This window comes from Bos indicus, chromosome 29 (assembly GCF_029378745.1).
Source record: "Bos indicus isolate NIAB-ARS_2022 breed Sahiwal x Tharparkar chromosome 29, NIAB-ARS_B.indTharparkar_mat_pri_1.0, whole genome shotgun sequence".
Lineage (NCBI taxonomy): Eukaryota > Metazoa > Chordata > Mammalia > Artiodactyla > Bovidae > Bos > Bos indicus.
This window is the reverse complement of record NC_091788.1, coordinates 1,534,753-1,548,950: the sequence shown is the minus strand read 5'-3', so window position 1 is coordinate 1,548,950 and position 14,198 is coordinate 1,534,753. Positions and strand designations below refer to the sequence as shown.

Sequence of the window (14,198 nt, the reverse complement as noted above, 5' to 3'; positions counted from 1 at the left end):
TCGATGAAAAATAGGTATTTAACTTTTCACAGCTTCTGTTGTATTTTAGACTTCGGGCATAGTCTTCTCAGCCTTCATCTTTCCCATTGAAAATTTCTAATCCTTTTAGTTTGTGTTCATTTGAACATGATTCTGTCCTCTTTATCGTTTTTTTTTTGTTTGAATTCTGTTTGTTTTTTACAGTTGTATTAGGGTGAAGCAGCCAAGGCTACTGAGTGTAAACACACAATAGTTTTATCACAGTAGCCTTGTAGTGTTTTTATTTATTTTCAAAGCTTTTCTCATTAATGCCAAGATTTTGTTAGCTTTTTCTTTTCTTTACTTATAGAAGCATCTTGGGATGACATGTTCTGAGAGTTATTAAAAATAATTCCTACATTCCCTTCTTACATGATAAATGATAGTTCCTTTGTGTCTTTATGTTAACATGATTATTATTTTCTTCTTGAACTTGTCCACATTAAAGCTTGATGTTTATTCCACTCACTCACTGAAATTTATAAGTTCATTATGAGGTTTTTACCATTCAGTTCAGCATTCCACTCCCTGAATTGCTTGGAAAGAATTAACAATAGGAAATTTCATTTTTCACCATTTTAAAATCATAGCAAAGAAGACAAATTTAAGATTGATCCTAAAATAATGTTTTAGAATACTGGATAAAATGCTCACAATATATTACTGAGGGGAAACAAAAGGGGCCTGAAAAGCAGTGTGTACAGTACATGCTAATTGTATGGGAAACATGTGTTTATACACATATGCATAGACAAAAAAGACAGTATACACAAAAATGCTGACAGTGGTTTTCCCTAGATGACATCTTATCGCAGTATATATACTCTGATAAACTATGTTTTCTACAGAGTTAATATGTATGTTTGATGACCAAAAAAAGTAGTCCAGTCCAGACACATGCACCTCAAGGATATCACTATTAATTTATACCTTTTATTTTTTTAACTTTTTGTTTTATATCAGAGTATAGCCAGTTAACAATATTGTGATAGTTTCAGCTGGACAGGAAAGGGACTCAGCCATACATAAACATGTATCCATATACACTCTGCTATATTAAAATGGATAGCCAACGAGATCCTACTGTATAGGACAGGGAACTCTGCCTGAATGGGAGAGGAGTACAGGGGAGAATGGATACATGTATAATTTATACATTTTAAAAGAGCCCTTTATTTTCCATCTTTTCATTAGTTATTTCTCTCGTCTCTCCGATTTTGTTTTGTTTGTATGTGTGGCTTAAGTTTCTGATTTGTGGAACTATTTTAAAAGCTGTTTGGAAATGTAAAATCATGCTCAGTTACAGGTAGGTACATTCCTCAAAACCCCAGACACTATCAGGTTAGCCCAGCAATAGTGGAAAGCATGCTGTGTTTCTTGCATGGTTATCTTTATTTTTTTTTAAGTTTTTTTTAAATTAATTAATTTATTTTAATTGGAGGCTAATTACTTTACAATATTGCATTGGTTTTTGCCAAACATTGACATGAATCAATCACAGGTGTACATGTGTTCCCCATCCAGAACCCCACTCCCACCTCCCTTCCCATTCCATCCATCAGGGTCATCCCAGTGCACCAGCCCTGAGCACCCTGTCTCACGCATCAAACCTGGACTGGTGATCTGCTTCACATATGATAATATACACATTTCAATGCTACCCTCTCAAATCATCCCACCCTCGCCTTCTCCCACAGATTCCAAGAGACTGTTCTGTACATCTGTGTGTCTTTTGCTGTCTCACATACAGGGTTATCGTTACCATATTTCTAAATTCCATGTATATGCGTTAGTATACTGCATTGGTGTTTTTCTTTCTAACTTATTTCACTCTGTATAATAGGCTCCAGTTTCCTCCACCTCATCAGAACTTGATTCAAATGCATTCTTTTTAATGGCTGAGTAATATTCCATTGTGTATATGTAGCACAGCTTTCTTATCCATTCATCTGCCAATGGACATCTAGGTTGCTTCCATGTCCTGGCTATTGTAAACAATGTTGCAATGAACATTGACGTACACATGTCTCTTTCAATTCTGGTTTCCTCAGTGTGTATGCCCAGCAGTGGGATTGCTGGGTCATATGGCAGTTCTATTTCCAATTTTTTAAGGAATCTCCACACTGTTCTCCATAGTGGCTGTACTAGTTTGCATTCCCACCAACAGTGTAAGAGGGTTCCTTTTCCTCCGCACCCTCTACAGCGTTTATTGTTTGTAGACTTTTTGATAGCAGCTATTCTGACCAGCGTGAGATGGTACCTCATTGTGCTTTTGATTTGCACTTCTCTGATAATGAGTGATGTTGAGCATCTTTTCATGTGTTTGTTAGCCATCTGCATGTCTTCTTTGGAGAAATGTCTGTTTAGTTCTTTGGCAGCATGGTTATCTTTATTTTTCATGTTTCAACGATTTTTTATTTTACCAATCTCCCTGATGTGGAAGTGAACATTACCTGTTTCTAGTTCTCCAAATTTCCTGTGGAAATTGTACTTTTCATACTAGTTCCTGCCTTTCCTCTCTAGTGCCCATGCTGCTGCTGCTGCTGCATCACTTCAGTCGTGTCCAACTCTGTGTGACCCCATAGATGGCAGCCCACGAGGCTCCCCTGTCTCTGGGATTCTCCAGGCACGAACACTGGAGTGGGTTGCCATTTCCTTCTCCAATGAATGAAAGTGAAAAGTGAAAGTGAAGTCACTCAGTTGTGTCCGACCCTCAGCGACCCCATGGACTGCAGCCCACCAGGCTCCTCCGTCCATGGGGTTTTCCAGGCAGGAGCACTGGAGTGGGGTGCCATTGCCTTCTCTGTCTAGTGCCCATATGGGTTGCTATTCCATTTTATAAATTGAGCAGCTGAAGAATAGACTATTTGAGCTTTCTCTGGGCAGGCTGTCAGATTTAATCATTTTGGATCACTTTTATGGAGTAGTTGCTCCCCTTGGACATATCCTGACATAGTTCCTTTCCACAATGTAGAAGCAGGTCAGGTGTATTTCCTTTTTTAAACTGGCTCCCAAGCTATTTTATTATATGAAACAATCGTTTTCTTCTTATCCAAAAATCTTATCTACATGTGCAAATTGAGTATTCAGCCAATTTTTAATGTATAATTGAAATTCCATATTAATTACTGTGTTTTATTTTCACTAACACTATTATTTGCACTCAGTTAAATATGTAAATACTTATGGGACCTGAATGTATTAGAACTTTTCATGTGTGTAACTAGAAATGTCTCCAGCAGATTAATAATCTGTCTCTGCAGCCTACTATGGCCTAAATTAACAATGTAATCATAACAATTTATCAAGTTTAACTTTTATTCATTTTAATTTGTAGACTTGAATCATCTTATTCACCGTCTATTAAAGAAACAGAAAAAAAAAGGAAAGAGCTATTTTCAGTGACCCCAGATCAACCAGATCATGAAAAAGAGTTGAACAAGGTATGGTAAATAAGGAGCTCCATTCTTCCAGGCAGATCTGAAATCTTTGAATACAAAGGGAAAAAAAATCTTCCCTCTCACTCCCTTCTTCCTCCTGCTATTGATGTATTTTCTCCTAAGACAATAACCTACCAAGCTGTAATTCTGATACTTCTCAGTGTGAAGCTATAGGGAACACAAACTTCAGGTCATCACTCTACTGCTGGGACACTGCTCGTGACAGGTAGAGGGCCTCGGGCTCCGTGAAAGGCAGTTGATGGCAAGAGTGAGAGCTCAGCCAGGCACTCAGCCACATGCCAGGTGCATAAATGAGGAAGTTGCCTGTGCCAGTTGCTCAAAGTCCTGTTTCCAGGATGGGGCTGGGCTAATTAGTCCTACCTCATAAGGTCATGGGGCTTCCCTTGTGGCTCAGCCGGTAAAGAATCCACCTGCAATGCAGGAAACCTGCCTTCGATTCCTGGGTTGAGAAGATCCCCTGGAGAAGGGAAAGACTACCCACTCCAGTGTTCTGGCCTGGAGAATTCCATGGACTGTATAGTCCATGGGGTTGCAAAGAGTCAGACATGACTCAGCGACTTTGATTTCACTTCAGTTCACTTCATAAGGTCATGATGAGTAAACAAGCTAATACTAGCTGCTACTTAAACAACTCTTGGGCTTCCCTGGTGGCTCAGACGTAAAGAATCTGCCTGCAATGCAGGTGACCCCAGTTCGATCCCTGGGTCAGGAAGATCACCTGAAGCAGGGAATGGCTATCCACTCCAGGATTCTTGCCTGGAGAATCCCATGGAGTGAGGAGCCTGGGGAGCCCCGGTCCATGGAGTTGCAAAGAGCTGGATACAACTGAGCAACTAACATTAAATTGCTCTTGCCATGTGCCAGAAGCTGTTCTAAGGGCTTAGCAAAACCTGATTCTTATATTCCTCACAACCGTCTGATAAAGTGAAAGTTGCTCAGTCATGTCCGACTTTTTGCAAGCCCATGGACTACACAGTGCATGGAATTCCCCAGGCCAGAATACTGGAGTGGGTAGCCATTCCCTTCTCCAGGGGATCTTCCCAACCCAGGAATCGAACTTGGGTCTTCTGCATTGCAGGCAGATTATTTACCAACTGAGCTACCAGGGAAGCCCTCCCATCTGATAAAGTAGGTACTAATACTATCCTCTTTTATATTTGAGGAAACTAAACCACAGAGAAGGTCAGTAATTTCCACCAATATTATAGCTATTAAGTGGCAGAGGCCAGATCTGAATCCAGGCAATCTGGCTCTAGAGTTCATACTCTTCCTTTAAATCCAGAAAATAATGCAAGTAAAGTGCTTAGAACAGGGCCTCCCTAGCTCAGGAGAAGCACCTAATAGATGTTCGCTGCTGTTACTGTTGGTTACACCAAACATGTAGCAAGTACTTTGCCAGCAGCTGGGAACAGGAGTATGAATAAGACCTGGACACTGCCATGGAAGACCCTGTGGGTTTCAACTCTCCTACAAAAAAATACCTCTGTTCTTCCTCTAGTAAAATTCCATTGTGGGGTTTTTTTTTCCCATAAGTTTATCCTGGCTGCTACTCACTTTCCTATTCTTTAGGTTTAAGGATTACACAGCATATTCATTAATGTATAGTCTAAACAATTGTTAAAAGTAGGAAAAACCTGGGCATGGCTTTGAATTATCATCCATTGCCCAGAACAGTGCTGAACACAATGAGGGGAAAGAAATATTTAGCGGCCAAATCAATATTAATGCTGAGGTCTCCCATAATTGTATAGGGTCATAAGTTCAACAAACATTTATTGAGTATCTAGTAGGATCCCTGGTGGTGCAGCTGGTAAAGAATCCACCTGCAATGTGGGAGACCTGGGTTTGATCCCTGGGTTGGTAGAATACCCTGGAGAAGGCTGCCGTCTCCAGTATTCTGGCCTGGAGAATTCCATGGACTGTAGTCCATGGGCTCAAAAAGAGCCAGACATGACTGAGTGACTTTCACTTCACTTCAGGACTAGTGCTATTCTGCTTATTTCTGAGGAAATACAATAATGTAAAAGACAAGTCCCATCTCCTGAAAAATTGACTATGAGGCAACTATTAAGTGTAGAAAAAGTTGTTATGAATTAATGAACATTTTTCTTATGTTTTTCACATAATCTCCTGAAACTAATTTTACTGATATTTTAAAATATAATTTGTAAAACTATTCTTTACTGAAAACCCCAGTGAATACCTTATGATGAAAGGTTGATTAAAGACTCCCAAAGTATAGTTATACTGTTCTTAACCTTATAGATTTAGGTAGAGTAATACAACTTAGTGACAGACGGAATCTACTGGTTCTGCCTAGTTTTGATATGGAGGGAGAGAATGCCAGGCACAAATCTCTGCACAGGCTCTGGGAGGCCTCTAGATGACACATTGCTGTGCAGAAAAGCTAGCAAATAAATTGTGTATAAATAGCTAGAGTTTCCAGGAAGTGTTTGGAGAGAGCATTTCATTCTGTAATAAAACCAACAAGAGCCATATATTATGACTCTTGCAAGTATTTTATTTTTCTCTTTTTTCAATATAGAATGATTTTTAGTCACTAATTTTGTGATAAAATTGACATTTTTAATAAACCCAAAAGTCATTTAGAGCTAGGTAAATTAAGCTCATTTAAAGAGTTTTGAAGTATAGCATGCTTTAATATCTAAATGTTGAGAAAATAATAAAAAATAACTTACTCCTTCTTCATGACAGTATATTCATTTTTTCCCACATTTTAGAAGTACTATTTTAAGAACATGTTAAGCTACATCAGTCCAGTTCAGTCTCTCAGTCGTGTCTGCCTCTTTGTGACCCCATGGACTGCAGTACGCCAGGCTTCCCTGTCCATAAACATCTCCTGGAGCTTGCTCAAACTCATGTGCATGGAATCAGTGATGCCATCCAACTGTTTCATCCTATGTCATCCCCTTCTCCTCCTGCTTTCAATCTTCTCAGCATCAGGGTCTTTTCTAAGGAGTCAATTCTTCGCATCAGGTAGTCAAAGTATTGGCGTTTCAGCTTCAACATCAGTCCTTCCAATGAATATTCAGGACTAATTTCCTTTAGGACAGACTGGTTGGATCTCCTTGCAGTCCAAGGGACTCTCAAGAGTCTTCTCCAACACCACAATTCCAAAGCATCAGTTCTTCAGTGCTCAGCTTTCTTTATAGTCCAACTCTCACATCCATACATGACTACTGGAAAAACCGTAGCTTTGACTAGATGAACCTTTGTCAGCAAAGTAATGTCTCTGCTTTTTAATATACTGTCTAAGTTGGTCATAGCTTTTCTTCCAATGAGTAAGCATCTTTTAATTTCATGGCTTCAGTCACCATCTGCAGTGATTTGGAGCCCAAAAAATAAAGTCTGTCACTGTTTCCATTGTTTCCCCATCTATTTGCCATGAAATGCTGGGACCAGATACCATAATCTTAGTTTTCTGAATGTTGAGTTTTAAGCCTACTTTTTCACTCTCCTCATTCTCTTTCATCAAGAGGCTCTTTATTTCTTCTTCACTTTGTGCCATAAAGGTGGTGTCATCTGTGTATCTGAGATTACTGATATTTCTCCTGGCAATCTTGATTCCAGCTTGTGCTTCATCCAACCTGACATTTTACATGATGCACTCTGCATATAAGTTAAATAAACAGGGTGACAATATACAGCCTTGATGTACTTCTTTACCAATTTGAAACCAGTCTGTTGTTCCATGTCCGGTTCTAACTGTTGCTTCTTGACCTGCATACAGATTTCTCAGGAGGTAGGTAAGGTGGTCTGGTATTCCCGTTATTTTAAGAATTTTCCACAGTTTGTTATAATCCACACAGTCAAAGGCTTTGGCATAGTCAATAAAGCAGAAGTAAATGTTTTTCTGTAACACTCTAGCTTTTTTGATGATCCAACGGATGTTGGCAATTTGATCTCTGGTTCCTCTGCCTTTTCTAAATCCAGCTTGAACATCTAGAGGTTCACTGTTCATGTACTGTTGAAGCCTGGCTTGGAGAATTTTGAGCATTACTTTGCTAGCGTGTGAGATGAGTGCAATTGTGCAGTAGTTTGAACATTCTTGCATTGCCTTTCTTTGGGATTAAAATGAAAACTGACCTTTTCTAGTCCTGTGGCCACTGCTAAGTTTTCCATATTTGCTGCCATATTGAGTGCAGCATTTTAACAGCATCATCTTTTAGGATTTGAAATAGCTCAACTGGAATTCCATTACCTCCACTAGCTTTGTTTGTAGTGATGCTTCCTAAGGCCCACTTGACTTCACAATCTAGGATGTCTGGCTCTAGGTGAGTGATCACACCATCGTAGTTATCTGGGTCATGAAGATCTTTTTTGTACAGTTCTGTATATTCTACATCAGAGGGATGCAATCATAAAATCCAAATTGAGACACATTATAGAACAACCGCAGTGTTCATCAGATAAATTATAAGGAAAAAAATTGGAGAGAGGAGATGGGAGACAAAAGGAGATGTGTAATACTGTGCTGGGCAAATGCGCTTGTACTCCAGCCTCCTACTCTATGCTTCTGCTCTTACGACTGGGTAATTTAGACCCAGCCAGTTCCTTCCCTGAGAGTCTTTTTTTTTTTTTTTTTTTCATTTATATTTTTAAATGATGGAGTTAGACCACGTGATTTCCAAGGTTACATCCAACTCTGAAATTCTAAAAATGTTAGTATAAAGAATAGATCCAGGTAAGGGATTGGTGGGATGAAGCCTGAAGCTGGACCACCTGCCTTCCTGACCTGAGTATTTTCCATGTTAGGTCATCCCACTCTGGCTTTTTTCCAATGTGGGAACCACATTCCAGGGCTTTGCTCAGACAGGTTACACAGCAGAGTGTAATCAGACTGCCTGTTACCAGGAATGTGATTTATGAACAATTGCATATCTTACTTTTCTATCTAATCTGGAAAATAGAGATTGTGGGGATTAAATAAGATGATGTATGTAGAGTATTTAGAGAACACACACATGCATGCAGGCACAAAGAGAGGCTTTAAAAATATAGGAGCTGGTCTCAATGCATGCACCACATTTAAATCTCTATTCAAACAAATAAATTTAAAAAACATTCATCACACCTCTGATACAAATATAAATTTGATACTGCCTGGGTATTATATGATATTGAGGAATTGTTAGTATTTTTAAGACATTATTCTGGTTACATTTGAAGAGAGAGAGCACACTCATAATCTTTTAGAGATTATGTCTTGAAATTTTTAAAGAAGAAATGAAAAAAAGTTTTCGAAGTAAGTTCCCTGGTGTAAATTCATATAAATCTCTTTGTGCATGGCCCCTGCTTAACCTCCAGCCTTACTTCTCACAGCGCACTGAGTCCAGCCTCGTCAGGCTGCTCGTGGCTCACTGAGCGTGCCCCTCCCTCTGACCCCTTTCCTTTGCTGCACTTGTTGCCTGGGAGCCCATCCCCGTCTCTCTCTCCCCTCGGGCTTCTGTTCATCCCTGTGTCAGTCCCAGGCCCCTTCCTCTGGGACCTGTCCTGATACCCACAGGCTGGAGTAAGCGCTGCTCCACCATGTGCTGCTGGCACTGGTTGCTGCACTCTGTTGTAACTGTGTATTTTCCCACTTCCTCTGATGGACTGTGATTTTCTTTTTCTGAGAACAGTAATTATGTACTTTATCTCAGAACCTCAAGAATCAGAGACAGTGAATTAGAAATGGTGAATGATTTCTAAGGGCCTCCCAGATGGCTCAGTGGTAAGAATCTGCCTGCAATGCAGGAGACACAAGAGACATGGATTTGATCCCTAGGTTGGGAAGACCCCCTGGAGAAGGAAATGGGAACCCGCTCCAGTATTCTTGCCTGGGAAATCCCATGGACAAAGGAGCCTGGAGGGCTGTGGTCCACAAAAGTGCAAATGATTTCTCGGAAGATGAGAGGAGGCTGAACCAAGACGGAGGTAGTAGGAATGGAGAGCAGAGGCAGGACTCAGGAGAGGCTGAAACAGAAGGACCATGGTTTCCTACCTGACTTGATTTGGGAGGGTGAGGGTGGGGAGGAGTCCAGGGTGACCCAGCAGTTTCTACCATGGGAGGTTTAGCGAATGTTAAGAATATGAGATTCCACAGGCTAAGAAAAATGGGTGATGCTTTTTCATGAACACATGAAGTTTGAAATTTATTATAACATGATTCTGAAAAACACAGTGTTCAGTCACAAATAGTACAGCACAATTTAGTCCCCCAAAAAGCACGGAATTTAGAGCCAACAGTCCTAAGTTCTGTACCTCGTCCTTCCAGTTCATAGTTTATGACTTTGAGCAAGTCCCTTCTCTGAGCCAACTCTTTCCTCCCTAAAAACTGGTTCGTCAGTCTCTTGGTGGTAGGGCCAGCACTCGTCCATGGCACCAATCCCAGAGTGGTGGTTTGATGGGTATAAAGTAAGTTCCACATCTGTACAACCCAGTGCAACAGTCAACAGTACGGTATTGTGCGGATAAAGATTTGTTAGAAAGGCAGAAGAGTGTTCTTACCATACACACAAAATTATTAATAAAACCACAAAGGGACACAGAGAAACTTTTAAAGACAACTATAATGATTATTATGTCTGTGTCCAAACTCACCAGATTTTATCCATGAGCTGTGTGCAGTTTTCCGTATACCAAGTATACGTCAGTGAAGCTGGGGGAAGTGCTAGATAATACATTCCCCACCTTCCCGTCAAAGTAGTCACTGAAGTGGTATCAGTAGTTGGTGATGACTTGCACACAGTAAGAAGTAGAAGTGAAAATGAACTTTTGAAAGTGGAAGGAAAAAGTAAATGAATCATTATTGTATCTTTTTAATTCAACATTGATCAGAAAAGGGGGGTTAGGTGGGGTCTGCCTAAGTTTAAGGTAGGACAGAAAGACAGCACATGGTCAGTGAACCCTTTCAGCTGCCTCTCTGAAGGATTTGTTGCTGTTTTCTGGAAAATATCTGCTGCAGATAAGAAGTCATCTCTATCAGGAGGAAGAGTACCATAGCTCTGAGCAGGAAAGAATGAGGAATGAAATCTCTGACCTAACACAGGAGCTTCATCAGAAGGAGATCACTATAGCAACTGTCATGAAGAAAGCTGCCCTTCTGGAAAGACAGTTAAAAATGGAGCTAGAGATAAAAGAGAAAATGCTGTCGAAACAACAGGTATGCGAGGGGCAGGAGCGCCTGTCCAGGTCACCCTTGTTCAGTGCAGAGTCACCTTGCTTACTGACTGCGGGAAGTGTTCTCTTTCTTCTACGGTTTCTGAGTCTAGCAGCACAGAAATGCCTAGTGGAGTCGCATAACACCTGGGTGAGATAACGCAAAGTGTCATCAACCAAAAACCGGGGAAGCAAGGGGCAGCACAGGACGATTTCTGTAAATCTCACGCCGTCGTCTTCTGGCGACCCAGGTGATCGCCCCCACAGCAACAGCACGCGGTGGTCACAGATTGCTTCCTGGATTTGTTTTCCTTAGTTCGTCGATTAACATTTTTAACTTAAGAAGAGCTTTTACTCCAGCTTTTCGTGGACATTTCTCACTCCCATTTCATATATTTATTTTAGAATTTTGAAAAATGGATATTGAAAATGAAGATTAGCTCATATGCACTGAATATTCACCTAATGCATAGCATGATTCATGGAAAAAAACAGCGATTATAACATTCTACTGTTCAGATACTGCAAGTGACTTCTAAGTCTTCCCTTCCTGCTTCCCTCCCCTCCTATTTATTTTGAAATTCCCTCAATCCTTTGGTGGTGGTGGTGGTTTAGTCACTTAGTCGTGTCTGACTCTTTGCAACCCCATGCACTGTAGCCCACCAGGCTCCTCTGTCCGTGGAATTCTCCAGGCACGAATACTGGAGTGGGTTGCCATTTCTTTCACCACGTCAATCCTGTACTCATTATCAAATTGGTGACCTGCTACTGAAAATGTAGGGTTTCTCTGCATTATTACCCCAAATATAGTTTTTGAGAGCACCATTCAATAATTTTCTAGATCTGTGATGGTTACTGGGGCTTCCCTGTTGGCTCAGATGATAAAGAATCTGCCTGGAATGCGAGAGACCCAGGTTTGATCCCTGGGTTGGGAAGATCCCCTGGAGAAGGGGATGGCAACCCACTCCAGTATTCTTGCCTTGAGAATTCCATGGACAGAGGAACCTGGTGGGCTACAGTCCATGCAAAAAGTCAATAACAGGGCTACTTAAATCCTGTGTATTGTAAAAATAAGAAAATATTCTGGCTTTGCCCTAGTATAAGCCTTAAACTGTGATTAACCTGTAAAATACACATGAAAACTACAAAAATGAGATGATAGCATTGGCTGCACTGTATAGGAATTGATATTTTACAGGTGTTAACACTGATCTAGGTAGTTGGATTAAGAATGGTTTTCATTTTAACCTTTATACTTTTCTATATTTTTAGACTTTTGTCAAGGAGAATATATTTTATAATTTACAAAAGTAAATCTTTTTAAGGAAAGTGCTTTATGTAGAAAAGAGCCCTAGACAAATAAAAGGTCAGATGCCATGTCTAAATACTGTCAAGTAGAAGAAATTAGGGAGAAAATAAATTAGGAGACAAAATGAAGTAGTCACAAAAAAAGAAGGAAATTTGGCAGGAAGAACAAAACTTAACATGAAATCATATTTGCATGTTGTAAAAATTAATCAGGTAATGAAGAAACTTAATGGACTGTTATTCAAGCATGTTTTTAAAATTGTGATTTTTTTTTTCTGGTGATAATTTGCATACCATAAAAAAACAGAAGTGAGAAATGGAATTTGGGAATGGGAAAGGGTAATCAATCAGTATAGTTTGTTTTTAATTTGGCAGCAATCAGGAAAGGAGGGTACAGTGGGGCCTGCTGAAGATCAGAGAACTGAATGAGAATACCTGATTTACGATGAGCCTGCCTAAGTGTCTCCCTTTGCTACTCTTAGAAAACATTTATATTAACAAAGTAAAATTAATTTTCATAGAATTGTGGGCTCTTATTACGAATTTCACATTCACTTTTAACTACTAATCTCCTTTCAGATGTTGGATACGAGGTACAAAGCTGTCAGGACTGAAAACACACACCTGAAAGGCATGATGGGAGACTTGGACCCTGGACGGTACATGGTAATGTGCTGACGCCACTCAGTAGCTTGAACAGAGAGCTTGCCTCCTTGGCCAGATACTGTTTACTGAACGCCTCCCGCCTGTCAGGCGTGCAGGAGTCAGGCTGACAAAGTATCTCGTACTTGGATGGAATTTACTTTTATCTACAGGCTGGAACATTTGAATTTCTGGTTTTCTCCTTGTTCTTTTCTTGAATTGGGCTCAATTCAAATTATTTCCTCAAACATATATTACTGTCCTTGCCTTTGCGTCTGGACTCCTACACCCTGCACGGCCCGACTCCTGTCAGTTCCACTTGATGACCTGCCCCTGAGACTCCAGTCAGAACAGGTAGTTCCAGCCGCACTTGGGCCGATTTGTCTCATAGCTTGTCACTCCCCCCCACATGGGGAACAAGGACCGAGTGGTGCCTTATTAACGTGTCACAAACACTTCCCAACGTCAGGGGGAAAGTCTTCAGTGAATGCTGGTTGAATGAAAAGAAGAATGGATCAGTGAACGATTGAGATCTGGCCTTGTGGTTTTAACTGGTGCCTTTACAGGCTCACGCAAGACAGCTTAAACAGGTTACATGCCTTTCTTTTCAGTTGTTTCATAGAACAGTTGAGGTTTGCTTTTTTACATGTGAAATAGGAGAACGTTTATTTATTGAACTAATAAAATATCATAGTTACTTGTTTATCATTTATTTGCTTTGAGTAAATATTCTGAGATAAAATAATTTACTGCCAGTGCAGGGAATGCAGGGGATCCGAGTAAGGCGATTGCTTAACTTGGCCTCAGATTCCTCACTGTAAAGCGATAAAGTTGGATCATGCATTCTCCATAGTCCTTTCTTAAGTCAGGATTCTGTATTTCTTTCTTTGTCAGTATTTTTATTTTTGAATTTTTAATTGAAGTATAGTTGGTTTACAATATTATGTAAGTTACAGGTATACTACTTAGTGATTCACAATTTTTAAGGTTATTCTCTATTTATAGTTATTATAAAATATTGGCTATATTCCCTGTGTTATACAATATATCCTCATAATTTATTTTATACATAATAATTTGTGCCTCTTAATTCCCTCCTGCTCTCTCTCTATCTGCGACTGTCTTTTTTGTTATATTCACTATTTGTTTTATTTTTTGTATTATACATAGGAGTGGTGTCACACAGTGTTTGTCTTTCTCTGACTTACTCCACTTGGCCTCATACCCTTCCAGTCCATCCATGTTGTTGCACATGGCAAAATCTCACTCTTTTTATAGCCAAGTAGTATTCCATTGTGTGTGTGTGTGTGTGCGAACCACGCCATCTTTATCTATTCACCTGTTGATGGACACTTAGGTTACTTCCATATCTTGACAATTTTGCTGTGAACATCGAGGTATACGTATCTTTTTGAACCATGTTTTTGTTTTTGTCAGATATTTATATACCCATGAGTGAAATTGCTGGATCGTAAGATAGTTCTATCTTTAGTGTTTTGAGAAACTTCTTTACGGTTTTCCACAGTGGCTGCACCAGTTTGCATTCCCATCAACAGTGTATGAGGGTTTCCTTTTCTCCATGTTCTCACCAACACTTGTTATTTGTAT

The 14,198-nt window shown here is 40.0% G+C and overlaps 1 protein-coding gene across 7 annotated transcripts in view; it reads left to right on the top strand.

Annotated features, from left to right (window-relative positions):
* DEUP1 (deuterosome assembly protein 1) overlaps nucleotides 1-14,198 on the top strand; it is a 141,967-nt gene that overhangs the window by 70,643 nt on the left and 57,126 nt on the right. For 6 of the 7 annotated variants that reach the window (XM_070783241.1, XM_070783246.1, XM_070783244.1 and 3 more), the window contains 3 exons: nucleotides 3,356-3,461; nucleotides 10,447-10,644; nucleotides 12,528-12,614. In XM_070783241.1, the coding sequence (XP_070639342.1) occupies nucleotides 3,356-3,461; nucleotides 10,447-10,644; nucleotides 12,528-12,614 (391 nt within the window). The remainder of the gene's footprint in view (nucleotides 1-3,355; nucleotides 3,462-10,446; nucleotides 10,645-12,527; nucleotides 12,615-14,198) is intronic. The other variant, XM_070783245.1, reaches the window with a different exon arrangement.